At 41.9% G+C, this 17,035-nt stretch overlaps 1 protein-coding gene across 1 annotated transcript in view; it reads right to left on the reverse strand.

Annotated features, from left to right (window-relative positions):
- The window catches only part of fbn1 (fibrillin 1), a 67,832-nt gene that overhangs the window by 15,557 nt on the left and 35,240 nt on the right, over positions 1–17,035 (reverse strand). The window contains exons 33-50 of the mRNA XM_030044029.1: positions 16,531–16,653; positions 15,928–16,050; positions 15,618–15,743; positions 14,469–14,591; positions 14,046–14,168; positions 13,741–13,908; positions 10,798–10,866; positions 10,503–10,628; positions 7,534–7,656; positions 7,246–7,401; positions 7,054–7,125; positions 6,842–6,967; positions 5,469–5,591; positions 3,998–4,123; positions 3,726–3,842; positions 2,872–2,997; positions 2,653–2,772; positions 393–518 (exon numbers count right to left, since the gene is read on the reverse strand). Coding sequence (XP_029899889.1) covers positions 393–518; positions 2,653–2,772; positions 2,872–2,997; positions 3,726–3,842; positions 3,998–4,123; positions 5,469–5,591; positions 6,842–6,967; positions 7,054–7,125; positions 7,246–7,401; positions 7,534–7,656; positions 10,503–10,628; positions 10,798–10,866; positions 13,741–13,908; positions 14,046–14,168; positions 14,469–14,591; positions 15,618–15,743; positions 15,928–16,050; positions 16,531–16,653 — 2,196 coding nt within the window. The remainder of the gene's footprint in view (positions 1–392; positions 519–2,652; positions 2,773–2,871; positions 2,998–3,725; positions 3,843–3,997; positions 4,124–5,468; positions 5,592–6,841; positions 6,968–7,053; positions 7,126–7,245; positions 7,402–7,533; positions 7,657–10,502; positions 10,629–10,797; positions 10,867–13,740; positions 13,909–14,045; positions 14,169–14,468; positions 14,592–15,617; positions 15,744–15,927; positions 16,051–16,530; positions 16,654–17,035) is intronic.

Consider the following 17,035-nt stretch of genomic DNA (forward strand, 5'->3'; position numbering starts at 1 on the left):
CCCCAAAAACACCCATATGCACACACACACATGCACATATACACGTTCTCTCTCTCTCTCTCTCTCTCTCTCTCTCTCTCTCTCTCTCTCTCTCTGTGTCTTTTACACACACACACACACACACACACACACTGAGGAAATGGAAAAGTGATCTGTTCAGAGCCACCCTTGGCCTCGGTGAGGCAGCGGCAGCAGAACCGGCTGGAACACGGTGTGCTGTCTTGAGAGAGCAGGAAGAGTCCAACAGCACCACAGACCGCTGCTTACTCTCCACCAGGACAGAAACTCAGAAACACATTAATAGATACACCAGTACTTCCAACCTGATGCATGAAATTATTTTATAGCCCCTCTGTCTTTTTTATTACTTTTTTTCTCCTACACACACTTACCTAGACATCTGCGCCCTGACGAAGACAGCTGGAAGCCTTCAGGGCACAAGCAGGTGAAGCTCCCCTCGGTGTTGGAGCAGGTCCCAAACGTACACATCTCAGGCTGCTGGGAGCACTCATCAATATCTGACAGACAGACAGACAGGCAGACAGACAGACAGCAACAGCATCAACCAACTTAGCCAAATTAATTAAAGGAATAATTGACCCAGAATACAAAAAAACAACCACCCACAGCCCTCAGGAACACCAGAAACTGTATCTATCCACCCCAAAGGAGAACAAATTAGGGGCGGATAGACACAGTTTGCAAGTATTTTTCGGAAGGAAATCATTCCTAACAAAACTTTTATGCCGGGTATCGGTGTCATTGTTTTTGGAAAGAGCTGTTGCTGTTGAGCATGTAAATTTTTGACAGTTTGACCTGCACAAACGAATACCCACCCATCCCTATTGTGCAGGGAGACAGGGAAGGTCACAGCAAACTGGAAACCTCGCCAAATCACACAGGAACTATCTGAATGGACAGAATGCACCAGGGCTACGTGCGGAAAAGTCTTTCTGTATTTTGGGTGAACTTTTCCTGTGAACTCCGTTCTCAGATTTGACCACCATTTGTTTTATTATTATGGATGAACATGTTTGTTCCATTTAATTTTGATTTCTTGGGTGTTATTGTTATCAGTCTTTTGATTGCTTCTCTCCATGAAAGGTGCCATAGAAATAAACTTATTATTAATAATATTGTAATTGTTTATATATGTCATTATTATTTTTTATTATTAGCAGCAGTAATAGTAGTAGTAGTGGTAGTAGTAGTAGTAATCTTATTATTATCATTCTCATCATCACCATCATCATTATTAGGGAGAAATCTGATCCTGAGCCAATGGCTCTTAGAAGAAAAATTCCTTGCCTAATATCGTGTGGAGCAACACTCATATCAATCTTGTGATGCTAATTGAAATAAAGCTCCTCTATGAAGCGTGTCACCATCTAATCTCGTAATAATACGGGCCCGTGTGCGTTCCAATGATGAAGTCAGACCAGGACGTTATGGCCTAGCCGGGCGTGACTGATCCCACTGATGGATAATGGGGTGAGGGCCTGTTATCTGGTGTAGCCTTTTTTGTTTCACGTGTTCGCCTTTTACGACTAGCTGCTGCCGTTACTGATGCTGAGAATTTAAGCCTGTTCCTCCCTGCTTCCAAGAACAGAGAGCATGAAGCAGGAATGTGTTGAAGTCTGTTGAATATCTCTTCATCAGCCCCACTGTATAAACAATCCAAGTGGTCTGGCTTGGCCTGCCTCCCACGTGTGAAAGGGAGAAGAGGGGCGTTCTGTGGCGGCGGTGCTGTGAGAGGCATAGAGATGGAGGAAGATCGGGGGCTGGGAGTGTGGAGGGACTTTAATCTCCTCTTCTTCACCTCAGGAGAGCTGGTCTGAGCTGTTATTAGTGTGTCTGCTGCATACTGGATATGTGTGTGTGTGTTAGGGTGTGAACCTTTGGCTTAACATACATTCCATGCGATACACAGTTCACTAGTTGGCAATGTTTTCTTTTTTGAAACAATTCTGAGTTTGCAAAATGCGATTAAGTTCAGTATTTTTAGTTGAAATTTTATGTAAACACATGCAATCATGTTACAAAACAAACTTTAACATAATTTATGGAAAAAATATCGTAATAGAGAAAATATTGTAGGTCTCCACAACACTTGGGCTTTGTTTTCTGAAAGATTCGCTATTGAATCAATTCAAAGCATTTCAAATCAATTCAGGCTGAAGTCAAAGCAATTCATTCTATTTATTTCTTTTAGCAGATCAATTCAGTTGAACTAGCAGAATTCATAATCAATGCATAGTGAACAGGTTTTCTTTGAGTTGACTGAAATTGTGCTGAGTCCAGTTCAAGTGACATCAGAGCACATAAATATAGTGCAAACCTGCCTTTTGTTATTTGCAGTGAGAAATGAACAAATATACAGGTTTATTCATCACTTTAAGTAAATATGTCTGGTATTCCCGCTAAAGGAAAGTACAGTTTTTTGGTAAGTTTTATTTTTCTTTTTTGCCTGAGCTGACACAGTAAACTCAATGTTGTCGGAAAATCTGAGTTCCAAGTTGAAAAGAAAGCAGCACAAGATTCAGCCGTGTGGACAAATATTGCATTCCTTTAAAAGTGTCTGTGATGATTGTTCATGTTTTGGTTTATGTATGTCTACGCTGAGAGAAAAAAAATGCTTTTGGGTTGCTGTACCTTCGCAGGTCTCCTCATGGAGATAGTAGCCAGGTGGGCAGATACACCTGTAGGAGCCGTCCAGGTTCACACACGTCCCTGCCCCACACGTCCCGGGATTCACCGCACACTCATTGATATCTGAGAGAACAAGCGCACCAGGGATAAATATTCTATCTCTATGACATTCAGAAATTGACAAAATAGAAAATAGCCCATGGGCAGAGGGCAATCTCTCACCTGCACACTGCCTGCCATCTGGAGTGAGCTCGTAGCCATCAGGGCACACACAGTAGAAGGTGCCCACCGTGTTCACACACTGGCCGTTCCTACACAGGCCCCTCTGGGTGGCACACTCATCAGTGTCTGATTAACACATAAACATCAGCAAAACACATTAACACATGTCGTCCAAGTGTGTTTCCACACTAGGAAAAGGTATTCAGCACTATATTCTATATTCATAAATATACTCGTACAGTAACACTGTTGATGATTAGGCTATAACTCAACTACGTAAAGGCCCTACAACGTGATACCCCAGACTCTCCCAAGAATGACTCTTGTTTCTCTATACATTTTTTCGCTATACATACATGTAAAATGCACACTTGATCTTGCACACTGAGCTCACTTTGAGAGAGCTTGAATTCTTACCTGCAAATGCAAGTTAAATCTCTGACTGCGTGACTTGCACTGCACTGGGGAGTGGACTCCAAAAGAGTCGATTCTCAATTCTGACAATCGATTATAAAAATAATTGGAGTCAACTTGGAGTCATTTTTGACTACAAGCTTGTAAACGAGTTGCTTTGCCTATAACAATCTGTAATTTGGTTTGATCCGTTCCTTTGAACATTGCAAAATGAAGGGAGTCCGGCTGTGCTGCTCTGGCGTTTATTCTGAGGAAATTCCCTAACTGAGAAATTGTAAGATTGCTCCTTGTTTGTCTTACAATTTTTTTATTTTATTGTTTCCCATGTGGTTCAATGCTGATTTCACTAAACATGGTCTATCTGTATTTCATATATCTGCATTCCTCTTTTCTTTCATACACACACACACACACACACAAACACGCACACACATACACACCAATGCAGTCACTGTTGTGCGAGTTCTGAAATCCAGGGTAGCAGACGCAGTTGTACGAGCCCACTGTGTTCTTACAGGTCCCGTTGCCACAGGGGGGTCTCTCACACTCATCCACATCTGAAATCACAGAGCAATGCCACAGCTTTAGCCCACATAATACGCACGTTCATCACTGGTGGAATAACACTGCTGAAACCGCACATCAAAACACAACAAGGTCTGCTGTTTTTTTTCCCACCCATATAGACAAGATAAATGTGCAGCATACTCACCGATGCACATGGACGCGTCTGCAGTTGCTTTGAAGCCATTGGGACAGAGGCAGCGGTAGCTCCCCAGTGTGTCGATGCACTGGCCGGGACTGCAAATAGCGGGATTCTCGGCACACTCGTTGCGGTCTGTACCGGGAACACAGTTAAATTCAGTGACATACTCCAAAGGTGAACAGATTAGATGGCTATGGGCCTTAGCTCAGGATGCATGAGTCAGATTCCCAGTGGTTACAAAATACCTGATAAATACACCTACAGTATGACTGCAAAACTGTTAAATATAAATGCTATTTACATATTATTTGCTACTCAGAAACCACCACTCATGAAGGTACTTATTTGTCACTTAGCAACCACTTCAATGTTTCACTGGAAATACTGCATGGTAAAAAAAGAGAAAAAGAAAAAAAGGCTGCAATGAAACGCAACTTCAGTTCCATGCAGCTTAGCAGTGTTGGAGTTACACAGGCAAATCACCCAATGAAAATTGTAAATTCTTTTTGAATCATCACTTGCAGTTTTCCATATGGGTTTGTTGGCATGGCCACCGCAAACGTGTAATTTGCCAACTACAACTAATTGGAGGGATGTTGCTCTGTGCGAAGCCAGCCTAACATTTAATTATTATTACTTAGCCATTGTATGTTACAGTGAAAGATTTAGTAAATATTTAATGAATTTTGAGAATAATGCCTCTCAGTGGTTTTAAAGCAAGTCTCTGGTGAACCACTGTTTAACTTCCTCACAGTGAAACTTTCAATCACCAATGGACTGCTGTTCAGCAAATCCAGCAACCCTGTTTTCACTCCAGTCTCACCCTCACTGGGCTCTTTAAGTCGTTACGGGCTGGCACACACTCAGCAGCTTTTAATATGCATAAAAGCAGGAAGCAAAACAGGATGTCGATTGAAAATGTGTGGCTTCATATGAGTGACGTCTCTCCAGACTATTCTAACAACAGCGAACAGGGAGGTGTTTGAGACATGCAGCAGCATTACGCCTCAACACATGCTTCACATTCTCTCTTCCTTAATAACGGGCCAGCCACTACAGTATAGCATTCCTCCGGAAACCTACCGTAATCAGGCTGCTTCTGGTGCTTAATCTTTTGCATGACAGCTGACATGACAGAGGTATGGGAGCATCAGGCTACAGGGAGATCCAAGGACAGTCTTCATCGTTCCTCTGCAACCGTTTGGACAACCCTTCCTCCATACCTGCTTTACATTCCCACCTACTCCCTTTTTTTCTGTACCTCTCTGTTATCTTAAAATAATTATAACCCTTCTTGGTGCCTGAAACTTTCCCTACATAGCGCTCATCTTCTGTATAATCTGCCATTGGGTTCTGAAATGAGCCAAGATCTTTGGATGCTGCATGACTAACTTGGCTGCTGAGTGGTAATACGTGTTACCTCAACAAAGGCCGTTAATGACGTCCCTGTAGGAGACTGATTGGGAGGCATCCTTACCCAGACACTGTCCGGTGGAGGTGAAGCGATAGCCAGGTTTACACTCGCAGCGGAAGCTCCCCGGCATGTTGAGACAGGCTGCGTTCTGCTGGCACACTGGTCCGTTCTGACATTCGTCAATATCTAACCAAGGGATGGAGACAGAGGCACATTTTACACTTGATCTGTCAGAGATGGAAAGTAACTGAGCACATTCACTCAAGCACTATACTAAAGAACAGTTTTACTAGTATTTCTACTTTGTGAGACTTTGTACCTCTACTGTACTAAATTTCAGAGGGAAATATTGTACTTTTATTGCATTACATTTACCTGACAGCTGTAGGTACTAGTTACTTTGCAGAGTAAGATTTTACTTGCAAAACATCAAATATGATGCACTGTGAAAGTATAAACTAGCCAACAGCATGTGGAGCAATTAGAGCTACAACAGATTAACGTGTCAGTAATTTTACACCGAAAGGAACCATTCTTCAAAATGACTACTTTTGTTTTTTGTGAGTACATTTTACTGCTAATACAGTCTTTCTTAAGTACAACTACTGCCAATAACTTTGTTCTTTTACTTAGGCAACATATTGAGTACAAAGAAAAGAAAGGGGCGGGGGTCCCCCTAATTTCTGCAGCCCCATTCAGTTTCATGCACCACCTACAAATTGTTCGAGTTCATCAAGGTCCTTAATAGTACATCCACTGTCATGAGTCTGCCATCCCTGCTCATTCTAATTGCATCTTTTTTTTTTCTTTTCAGTAGATGTCTTTCACAAGCATTTAACTTTTTGAAACTTGTGCAAACTTGCAAATTAGCAATAAATAATAAATAACCAAAAAATAATAAATAAAAAAGTAGCAAAAAAAACAGTACAAAGTTACAAAAAAAATATCCAAAAATATACAGAAATTTTGTAAAATATAACAAACATAAACACAAATTACTGGAAAGTAGCAAATAAATAAATAAATAAATAAATAAAAGGAATCTACAGCGTATTTATAATTACATTACAAGAAACCTACCAAAACATTACTGCAAAATTATATTTTGTTTAGTTTGTTAAAAAAAGAAATTAAAAAGAAAAAAACAACAGTTAAAGAAAAAACAAGAGATCAAAATAAAAAAAATCTAAAACATGAAATATAAAAAGAAATAAAATAATAAAATTAATTTTGTTCAAAAGGTGCCCACCCACAGTGTCCTGGGGTCATATAGGTACTGAATAAAAATGACACAAACCTGTTGTGTCGTATGTCCTAACTTTTAAAATGACGACTACAGTCCTGGATTTGAGTACTTTATAAGCAAACAGTGTCTGTGCTCCACGTCTTAGCATCATCTTGCCAGGTGCGCCCCAGGGGTGGGTGCGGGGTCTTACCTTCACAAATCAGCAGCTTGTCGTTGTAGATGAAGCCAATGGGGCACTCACACCTGAAGCTGCCAATCATGTTGATGCATACTCCATTCTCACACACGCCTGGGATCTCCCTGCACTCATCAATATCTGAAAGAGAAAGGACATGCATGAAACCAGCCCACCTTTTCGTCACAAAACCTCTGTCTGTTCAGGAATCCTTAAGAAAACCTTACCAATAACCTGTCCGGTATAGATGTCGATGTAGTATCCTGGTCGCTCGCTTCCGCACAGGGACGAAAACTCATCTGCGACGACATAAGACATTACTTAAACTCAGAAAACTTAACTCATCTAACTTACTTTCACTTTCTAATACTTTATTTATGCATGTATGTGTGTATGTGTGTGTGTCTGTTTAAACTCACTGGTGCTGGGCACAGGACACTGTTCACAGGGCTTGTTCCACGCACGGCCGATGTTGTAGGAGCAACAGCACATCTTTTTGGTCATGTTAAAGGTCAGCTCTCCGTCACATGTTCCGTTAGAGTGGAAGTTCCTGTAGCAGTAGCTCTTCCTCATGTCTGCGTGTGTGAGAAAGACACAGAGGAAGGGCGTTGGACGGGGGTTATCACAATGGAACAATGTCAATGCAGCATGATAGTAACATTTTACACAGATTACTGTCCATGCAGGGTGTAAGCATGCAGACCTACCCATGCAGTTGTTTCCTCCATTGACCTGCATGTAGTCCACAGGACAGATACAGGTGTAGTTCCCTATGGTGTTGTAGCACTGGCCTGGGCCACAGATACCTGGCCGCTCACACTCATTCACATCTGCACACAGAAATGAAGGGAGATGAGAGAGAGAATTCAGTGTTTCCTTTAAATTCGTGTAGCAGCTATGACCCCAACACACCTGGATAATGAATATAATGGCTGAAAAAATGTAAATAGCATGAAAATTGGCAAAATTGCATGGAAAAATTAAATTGCAATTACAGTCTACCCATACATGCATCATGATATAAATATCCAAATAAGTGTCGGTCTTAGACTGCAGCATCTAATGGGACTGATCTTGTGATAGACCCTGGAGTCAACCATCAGTGCATGCTACTTTCCAAAGAGTTCCATTATTATTATCCATATTTCATTTTAATTGGTATTCTTAACCCAGCTGTCTGTCTTCCATTTGTGTGAGTGTTAAGTGTCTGTATTGCTCTGCGTGCACAGGTCTCTCCCCTGCCTGCCTATAGTTCTGCTGTTTCTCCCCTATCACTGTCTTCTTACTTTGTTTTTTCAGACACACTTGGGTAAAGGAATTAACCATTTATTGAAAATGGTAATACAGTTATATTTGGCGGTCAGGCTCTGCTTGAGGAAGCTCTGGGATTCCTCACAGCAAGAGGAATCTGTTTAAGCAATAATCACCCGGCACAGTAAATCATATCACAGCGTAGCAATAGGCCCTGTTTAAATCATAGCTGGCCACCATGATCCAGCATAATTATAATAGCAGTTACAACATAGCATATGAAATCAACAGCAAAAGGGCAAATCTGAGAGCTTATAAATTCCACCTTGAACATTTGTGTGAATGTGATTGGGTAACTAGTCAGCTGGACCAATCAGCTGATTGTCAGTCAGACAGCTGAGAGCCCATCAGCCTACAGTGCTCTGTCTGAGCCAACGCCATGCTGCTCTCTGTTTCACCGAATGTTTGAGTGTCCTGGGTGAGTCTGAGTGATCGTGTCCACCTCATCCCAGGTGGGTCCCTCCCCTCCCTCAGCCTGATGGGTGTCCATCATTTGGCTGCTGCTGCTGGATTGTCCACCTGCGATGAGGCTTTCTGCTGTGCTCCTTGATTCCTGCTTTGTCCTCTTACTTGATGTTTATTCTTTTTGTATATTTGCATTATTCTGCTTTCATTAAATTAATTGACTGTATTTGATTTGACATAATAGTTGATCATTTAGCACCCACTGCACTCCTAGCCTGCCTGGAGGGGGCCTCCCTCTCTCTCTGGGAGATCTTTCCCAGCATTTTCTCCATTTTCCCTGTTTTGCTCTGTGTGTTTTGGGGAGCTTCTTCTTGCCTGCTGTGAGGGTTCAGGTCAGGAGGTATTGATTTGTTTTCTGTAAATTGTGGGCCTCTAAAGCCCTTTGAAACTGCAACAATGATTAACGGCTCTAAATAAACTTCAATTTGAACATGAACAGAATTGGTATTTATCACATTTAACAGTGTTGTATTCTATATACCAACATGCATACACATAAATGCAATATGAAAAATATTAGGAACCTACTGTGAAGTCACATTGTGCATAATCTGTGTTTTGATTGTCTTGTGGACCAAAAACCCTCTTCAACCCTTTTACTCCTCACCTCCCCAAAGTGTATTTAATATACATTATTTACAATCTCTAGATGCATATATACATCTGCTTACATATATCAACTTATATTAACTTAAGAATAATGTACAAATTTAACATCTAGTAGCTGCACTTTTTATATATTTCTGCACTTTCTCCCTCTAGCTAAGTGTTGAAGTCCTATTTAATTACTTTTTATTTTTTACTTTTGTCATCATCTCAACTGTTTTTTATTGCCTACTTTATTGTGTGCTTGTATTCTAACTTTCTTTTTCCCATTGAATTCTATTAGTTTTGTTGTTGTAATGACCTAATTTTCCTTCATGGATCGATAAAGTTTCATCTCTGAATCAGAATTACCAACAACGAACATCGACGGAGAGAAAAACATCTAGGAAGCAGAGCTTAATCTATATGTTTTCTTTTATAGTTATACATTTCATTATCTCTTCTCATATCTGTACTTACAAAACTTCCTCTACAAGAGTTACTGCCAAACAGCTTTGGTGGATTGAGCACAGAGACAGAGCGGACCGGCTGTGCCCTCCAGACCAGCAGAACAGCTGAACCGTTAATTGTAAAGAAGACAAAGTGGATGTGCAGACTTTCCATACCAGCTTTTGTTCTCTTGGCCAACAAACACACACTAATTAAAATGCCATTAGCTGCATGTCATTGTCCAACCCCTCCCACTCTCCTCTTTTTCATACTCTCTTCTCCCCCCTCAAACCCTCTCTATTCCAGTCTCGCCTTCTCAAACATCCTCCTCATTTATCTCTCCTCTTCCTCCCTCCCATCCCTTCTGCTCTCACATCCCTCCCTCTCTCCCTCCCTCCCCATCATCTCTGGCCTCTCTTCAGGGGACTCAGTGTACTTCCCTGAGGAGAGGGTTGACCACATCAGAGCCGCGCTGCTCTGGACACAGTTAGGCAATCGGCTGTGTCATTGTCCTGACTGAGCTTTGTTGGGTTAGCAACAGACGGGAACTAGAGCAGACACATATTGAGCTCGAATGAGCTGCACCGTTGTCTACAGCAAAACAGAGTCCAATATTTATTTGTCCATTCCCTCTCATTGCTTTTTCCTCTTCCACCATGTGTCCTCACTGAGCACAGGCCTCAACGGCTGGACTCAATTTCCTCTCCGCTTAAACGTCCCAGGGCAAGAGCTAGAGAGGAATAGGTCTAGTAATAGGATTGTGAGTGCGTCTTTGTGTGTGCTTCTTTGATGGTAACAGAGCAGATTAATGATGTTGGTCATACAGAGTTAAATGATGCAAAGGTTATACGTGTATACAACATACCCTCACAGACTCTGGTTTCTATGTTGAGTGCGTAGCCTTTTGGACATTCACACTGGAAGCTGCCAAAGGTGTTGATACAATTTCCTCCTTGGCACAAGCCTGGAAGCTCCTGGCACTCATTGATGTCTGCCATAGAGAGAAGAGAAGCACTTAGTGGCGTAGTGTGTGTGTGTTTTCAGCACGCGTGTGTGTGTGTCACAGAGGAAAAATGGAATGAGGAATGGGCGTAGAAGCAACCGACAGAATTTCTTTTCAATTACAACACGCAGATACAATCACAACAGCATAATGTTACCTTCTAGGATGACAGTGATGGGGTTGGGTCTGAAGCCCTCTCCTCCGGGACACAGCGTCCTGTACTCCGCTGTAATATAAAACACAGCACCACATCACGTTAAACAGCAAAGCCAAAGGCAAAACACAAGCCGCAACCAAGCATGTTGAATTGCAGCGTTTATCAATAGGATTTGCCCAATGTGCCCATGGGATCAGTAAGACACTGACTCATGAGAAAGCTGTGCTCGATGTTAATCACATTGGAGTTAGTAAGAGAGCTGTGAGAAGTGGACATGACTCAACATATGTGGAATTACAAAGAAGAAAACGGGAAGAAATTCTTATCGTACGAGTAACGTTTTGGGTTGAAAATGACACATCATTCCCTGAAACGTTTTGTACCATCTGTTGATGATTTTCAAGCTTGCTCATTTTTTTTTTTTTTTTTTTACTGGCACTGACACTTACCATAAACACACCTCCAAATGCCCACAACGAGGCAGCAACTACCCTGCATGCTTGTGCAATAGCTAGTTAAAAAAAAAAAAAAAAAAAAAAAAAAAAAAAAAACGTTATCAGGTATGATTCATGTGTTGGCAAGGCAAATAAATGGAAAGAATTATCAGCCTCATAAATGTTCCCTCGGGTTTTGTTTTGTTTTGTTTGTTTCCATATTATTGCTGGTTACATTTACAGAAAAGCTTCAAAGGGCTGATTCTGTGCAGATTTATGAATGCAACAACCAACAAGGGCCAGTTCGCTCCTTAATTAATTAAATTCTCATTTTTGCCTGTTGGGCCAATAAAAATATACTAGGGTCAAAGATAACTGTGACCTAGTAGCATGACCAAGCAAGTGAAAAGATTTTTCAAAGGGTAATTAATAAGATTTATGCTGCCCCATAGCACAAAATGACCACAATACAAGATACGCCAAGTTCTGAAAATTTTGGCGTCAAAAAGTTTCTGGCCTGGACTTAGAACAAAAACTCCTCATCCGCTGGAATTTCAGCACACTCCCAATCTTTTCGACTCCAGCTACTTGCATTTCCAATGGTTCAGTGATGGAGGACAGTTTTGCTCCTTCTTTGCGTGACAAAAAAATAAAATGACAAAGTACTATTGTTATTGTAGTATTCTGCATGGTGATATATAATATATTAGATACTTTTCACAAGACATGTGTAACTGTTTATAAACACTGATTAATGGGATGGGAGGTATCAGGGCTGATGGCTGGGTCAGAAACTTGTACAGGAGGGGGTAAGTCAATTGATGTTGTTGCAGTTCCTACTGGTGACCAAAAGGAAAACATCATAAATAATCTTAATGTCCCTTTAATCTCTTCAACTCTGCCTGAAGATCCCAAGGTTTCCAAAGAGACCAAATATGCTGAATTACAAGAAAATGTGTACAAAACAATGCACAAGACATTCAGACATATTCTACTGGATTTGTGTAGCCATTTAATGACGACATCTGGGGCTTGAATATATTGCTCAGTACACACGTGATGCTGTTTCCATGAGGAAGATACAGAAAATATATGTTCGATATTGTCCTACAATATGGAGAAAAAAATCTAAGTTTGAAGCTGCTTAAGGGGAAATTTAAGTGAAAGTTGGAGTTCAAGGGGTTTATACTAAACACTATGTGCATTTTACACTTCAGTGAAAAGAGCATCTGCTCATAAACTGATGGTATTTGACTCATATTTGGGGTTGAAAATTGTCTCTACATAAGTGTCGTGTAGCTACCTGCCCAAGAATCTTAACTTGGCGTTAAGTTTATGCGAGGTCGTACATTCTGATTGGCTGAGCATAAGGAGATATTCAAAGATAAATATCAGTCAGAAATGTCAGTGTAAGTGCCACCACAGTGTTCACATTCCTGATTTACATTACAACTTGACTATAAAAAGCCATTGAAACCAGAATGGCATACAGCGGAAACAACTTAAAGATTTGGTGTCAATGGAAGATTTGCAGAATCTCAGGTATTATGACTAGTTGAAGTCATATTCCTTAGAGGGAAAATTCAAGCTGTTTGGAAGATTACATACTGTATACAACACCCTATCAGCTAGGTGGAAAAACAATTTTAAGTTTCAAAGGTATGATTTGTCACTAAAGCAAAGCAGAAACAAAATGACAGATTCTTGAATGGTCCTTGGCCTGATATGCTTTCCACAGGCTGTGCAGAGGCGTTAGCCCTAAAAACTATTTGAGCACAATAACAAAATAACAAATTAGATGTCACGCAAGCAATGTCTCCATTGAGGTTAGCCAACATATTCAGCAGTGGTGTATTTACAAGACACTTGTTGATACTGTTAGTTAGCTAGAGGACTACCAGACAGAATTATGGTGAAGCACCCAGATATGCTAACAAAAAACAGCCGTCCTGGCACCTGGCTCTAACAGTGGCACTGAGATCGCACCACTGTTAGAGCCTTTGATGCCCTCAACACATCAGTTCACTGCTACTGTTGCACAGTTCATGGAGGAGGTTAATGCAAGTCATTTGAGGGGCCAGGTATTATGGGATGTGACTGTACCAGGGCCTACAAGGGCCTTTAAACAACAAAACCACAGGCTCAGCTCACTCCTCTGTTTTTGAATGCAGAGATCTTCAGAGATGGTGTTGTTTGCTGTGTTTCAATATTACACATTGCACTTTTAACTGTTGAGTAAGCTGAGTCCAAAATTTAGAAATGCCATCTGCTGTTTTCAGCTGTTTTTTTTTTTTTTTTTTTTTTTCGGCTCCAGCCCTCCTTCATGTCTACCAGAGGTTACATCGCATCACTAGAAAGCCCTCAATTGTGCTTCACATCTACGGCACATAATAGTTGAACGGGATAATCAGCTGAAACATAACATACTGCATGCAAACTCTGCACCATATGAAACAAAATGGACTCTCAACTCTGTTTGGTTCTTACTTAATTCTAAGGGCTGACTCACTTGAATTGACAGGGGGGCAGGCTTCACACGGAGTCCCCCAGCCGAGGCCCAGGGAGCAGCAGCAGGACGCCTTGGACACACCGACACCAATCTCGTTGGAACAGTCCAAGCTCTCTGATGCATCTCCTCGGGAACGAACGTCCAGGAAGCAGCTTCCAGAACGAGTGTCTGTGCACGTACACATGTGCACAGACACACACAGACACACACACATATGCATACATGATGAGCTTTGTCCATGTCTCGGTTTCAGTGACATATGACAGTGAAAATGCCAAAAATGCATCCAGTCTGTCCTGCCTCACCTACACAGCCCACCCGAGTGGGGTTGAGTTCAAAGTCTGACGGACAGTTACAGTGGTAGCTGCCAGGGATGTTGACACACACTCCATTTATACAGATGGTTGGGTCTGCACACTCGTTGACATCTGAGAAAGAGAGACAGAGCTCGAGATTATTGAAGATTGCATTTCCACAAATGCTACGAGTGCAGTGGAAAGGAGAATTACTCATATTTCAAACAAGAACTTATTTGCCACGACAGCACAAAAGGAGGAGAGGAGCTTTGTCTGCCTCTTTATCTCAGGGGAGTGGGAGGAGAGTTGTTCATCTCTTCACTGAAGTCGCTCCATTCCATTTAGAGTCCTTCACTTTTCTTCAGTTCATCGGGGCATAAAACAGAGCACAACTGGGGCAGACGGCTAGACTGGTGTTTTGACTTGTGTTACCTGTACAATTGCCTCCGCTCCTGTCCAGTTCGTAGCCAATGTTACATTCGCATCTGAAAAGGCCTGGAATATTCTGGCACCGTCCATTGACACAGATGTCAGCAAATGTACATTCGTCTATGTCTGCAGGAGAGTGAGAGTGAGAGATGGAGAGAGAGAAAAGAGAGGAGAGAGGGAGAGATAGAGAGGGAGAGAGAAAGAGAAAGAGAGAGGGAGAGAGAGAAACCCAGCTGTGAGGGATTAGTGGATCATGGGATCATGGGACAGAGGTGGAAAATTGGCAGACAGCAATAGGAAGTGAAGGCTGCTCACCTCTGCTAAAGAATGACAGTTCTGGGGCAAAAAAATGCCCAGACATATCCAGACACACACAGACACACACACACACAGACACACACACACACACACACACACGTGCGTACACACATGCACACACCAATACACACACAGTCGAAGAAGCAGCCAAGGTTATGAAATTGTGCTCTTCCACATCATTAGCCTCTGCATAACTCATTACTGTCCCATCCTGCCTGAGCTGAGGCAGGCAGGCAGAGCAGAGAGGAGCAGGTTATTTCAGGATGTCTGACACATCAGCACAATGAGGTCAGTCTGCTCATTCATCTGGATCCAGCACCGTGTTATCACTGGAAGCATGAATCACATCGATCCGCACATGGTCATGAATGTGCCCACATCATGACACACTCCTCGCACGTGACATCAGCAGCTGATCACATACAGGAAATACCCAACGCTTTATGTTTGCATGCACACTCATGCATTCTGTTTATGAGCTGTGCAAGTGCCATGTTCAATTTACAAGCTCCTGATAAGCTCTTATCCCACCTATGGGAAACCTAAATAAGGCATCTGGAGTATTCAGGTATTATCTGGGATACTGAAGCATGCATTCATGTCATCCAGTTTATCCTGGCTGCTGTTGTGTTTTGCTGCCTGTGTATTTTCATCTAGCTTACATCTCTTGCAGAACACACAAAGGCAGAAATTTTGTTTATTTGTGGACACATGGATGCACAAATATTTGAGAAACAAGTTATTAGAGTTGCATATGAATTTCCTATTGAGCCAGTTGTCTGGAGAACTGTGCACAGTAAAGAGTCTGGATTAGAGCTGCTGGATCTGTCTTACCCTCGCAGGCCTTGCCATCAGGAGTGGGGATGAAGCCCATGTCACATTCGCAGCGGTAGCCTCCGGGCATGTTGAGACAGTGGCCGCTCTCGCACAGGTTGCTGTTCTCTGCACACTCATCGGTGTCTGTAGTGGTGATCACACACACACACAAACACACACACACACACACACACACACACACACGGTCCATAAACCTACAACTCCATCCATATATCTTTACCTAATTGACTTAACAGGTTTACAAAAAAAAGAGAAAAATGTGGCTCATTGGTTTGTGAGTGTGTGTGTGTGTGTGTGTGTGTGTGACCTGAGCAGAAGAATCCATCTCCAGAGAATCCTTCCTTGCAGGCGCAGCGGTAAGAGCCCATGGTGTTCAGACAGTCGGCGTTGTTGCTGCACATGTGCGTCCCGTTTGAACACTCATCCAGGTCTAAAAGGCAACACAATCCAAAAACCATATACATAAAAAATATATGTACAGTGTGCTGTGGGAGAACACTGAACCCTGCAGATATAAGCTAAACATTCATTTCCTAAAAATGGCAAGAAAACTTTAAGCACTGGGTGTTTTGATCAGCTTGACTTAAATTTAAATAACCTTTTTCTAAACAATAAAAAAAAAACTTAACATATCAGAAAACTCATCCTTGAGAAATCCTTGTGCTTTTACTCTACAGTTTTGATAGCTGTTTTGTTTTGTTTTTATCATGTACATTTCTTCACCATCAAAAAAAAAAAAAAAATCTCACCTCAAGTGCATGTGATTTTTTTTTTTTTTTTGGAAATTAAACAAATGTTAGCAAAATTTGCTCTTTCCATTCCCCTATATTTTCACACTTCATAAATATAATAATCATATGGAAACCCAGCCATAGACACATTCCCCTCTATTGGTCCCCGGCGGTCTTACCTGTGCACTTGAGGCCGTTACCAATCCAACCTGGCGCACAGTTGCACTTGAAGCTTCCGGCTGTGTTGGTGCAGGTAGCATGTCTGTCACAGTTATGGGCGCCGATCTCACACTCATTGATATCTGACAAAGAGGAAACAAACGGGAGTCCGTGTAAAGAAAAAATAGACACTGTTCTGATGGTCTGGTGATTTGGATCTGTGTTCTCGTTCCAGTGGGGTTCTTGGCAAAGTGGAGCGAGTTGATGCTTGGTTTGCATTGTATAAAGACAGCAGCAGGAGACGACTGAACTAAACCTCTCTGGCTCAATGTCTTTATTCATGGAGAGCAGTATTTCAGAGCAAAGGCAGTGGGACATGCTCATGATCTCTGATACTAATAGCCTTCCTGCAGAGGTTTAATGAGCAAAACCCCAGTCTCTGGATTTTCATTGTGCAAGCGCATCCAGAGAGTTGTAAAAACGGCCAGGAGGGAGAACGATATCGCAGAGTAAAAAGTCTCGCTC

This window comes from Myripristis murdjan, chromosome 3, assembly GCF_902150065.1.
Source record: "Myripristis murdjan chromosome 3, fMyrMur1.1, whole genome shotgun sequence".
In the NCBI taxonomy this organism is placed as follows: domain Eukaryota; kingdom Metazoa; phylum Chordata; class Actinopteri; order Holocentriformes; family Holocentridae; genus Myripristis; species Myripristis murdjan.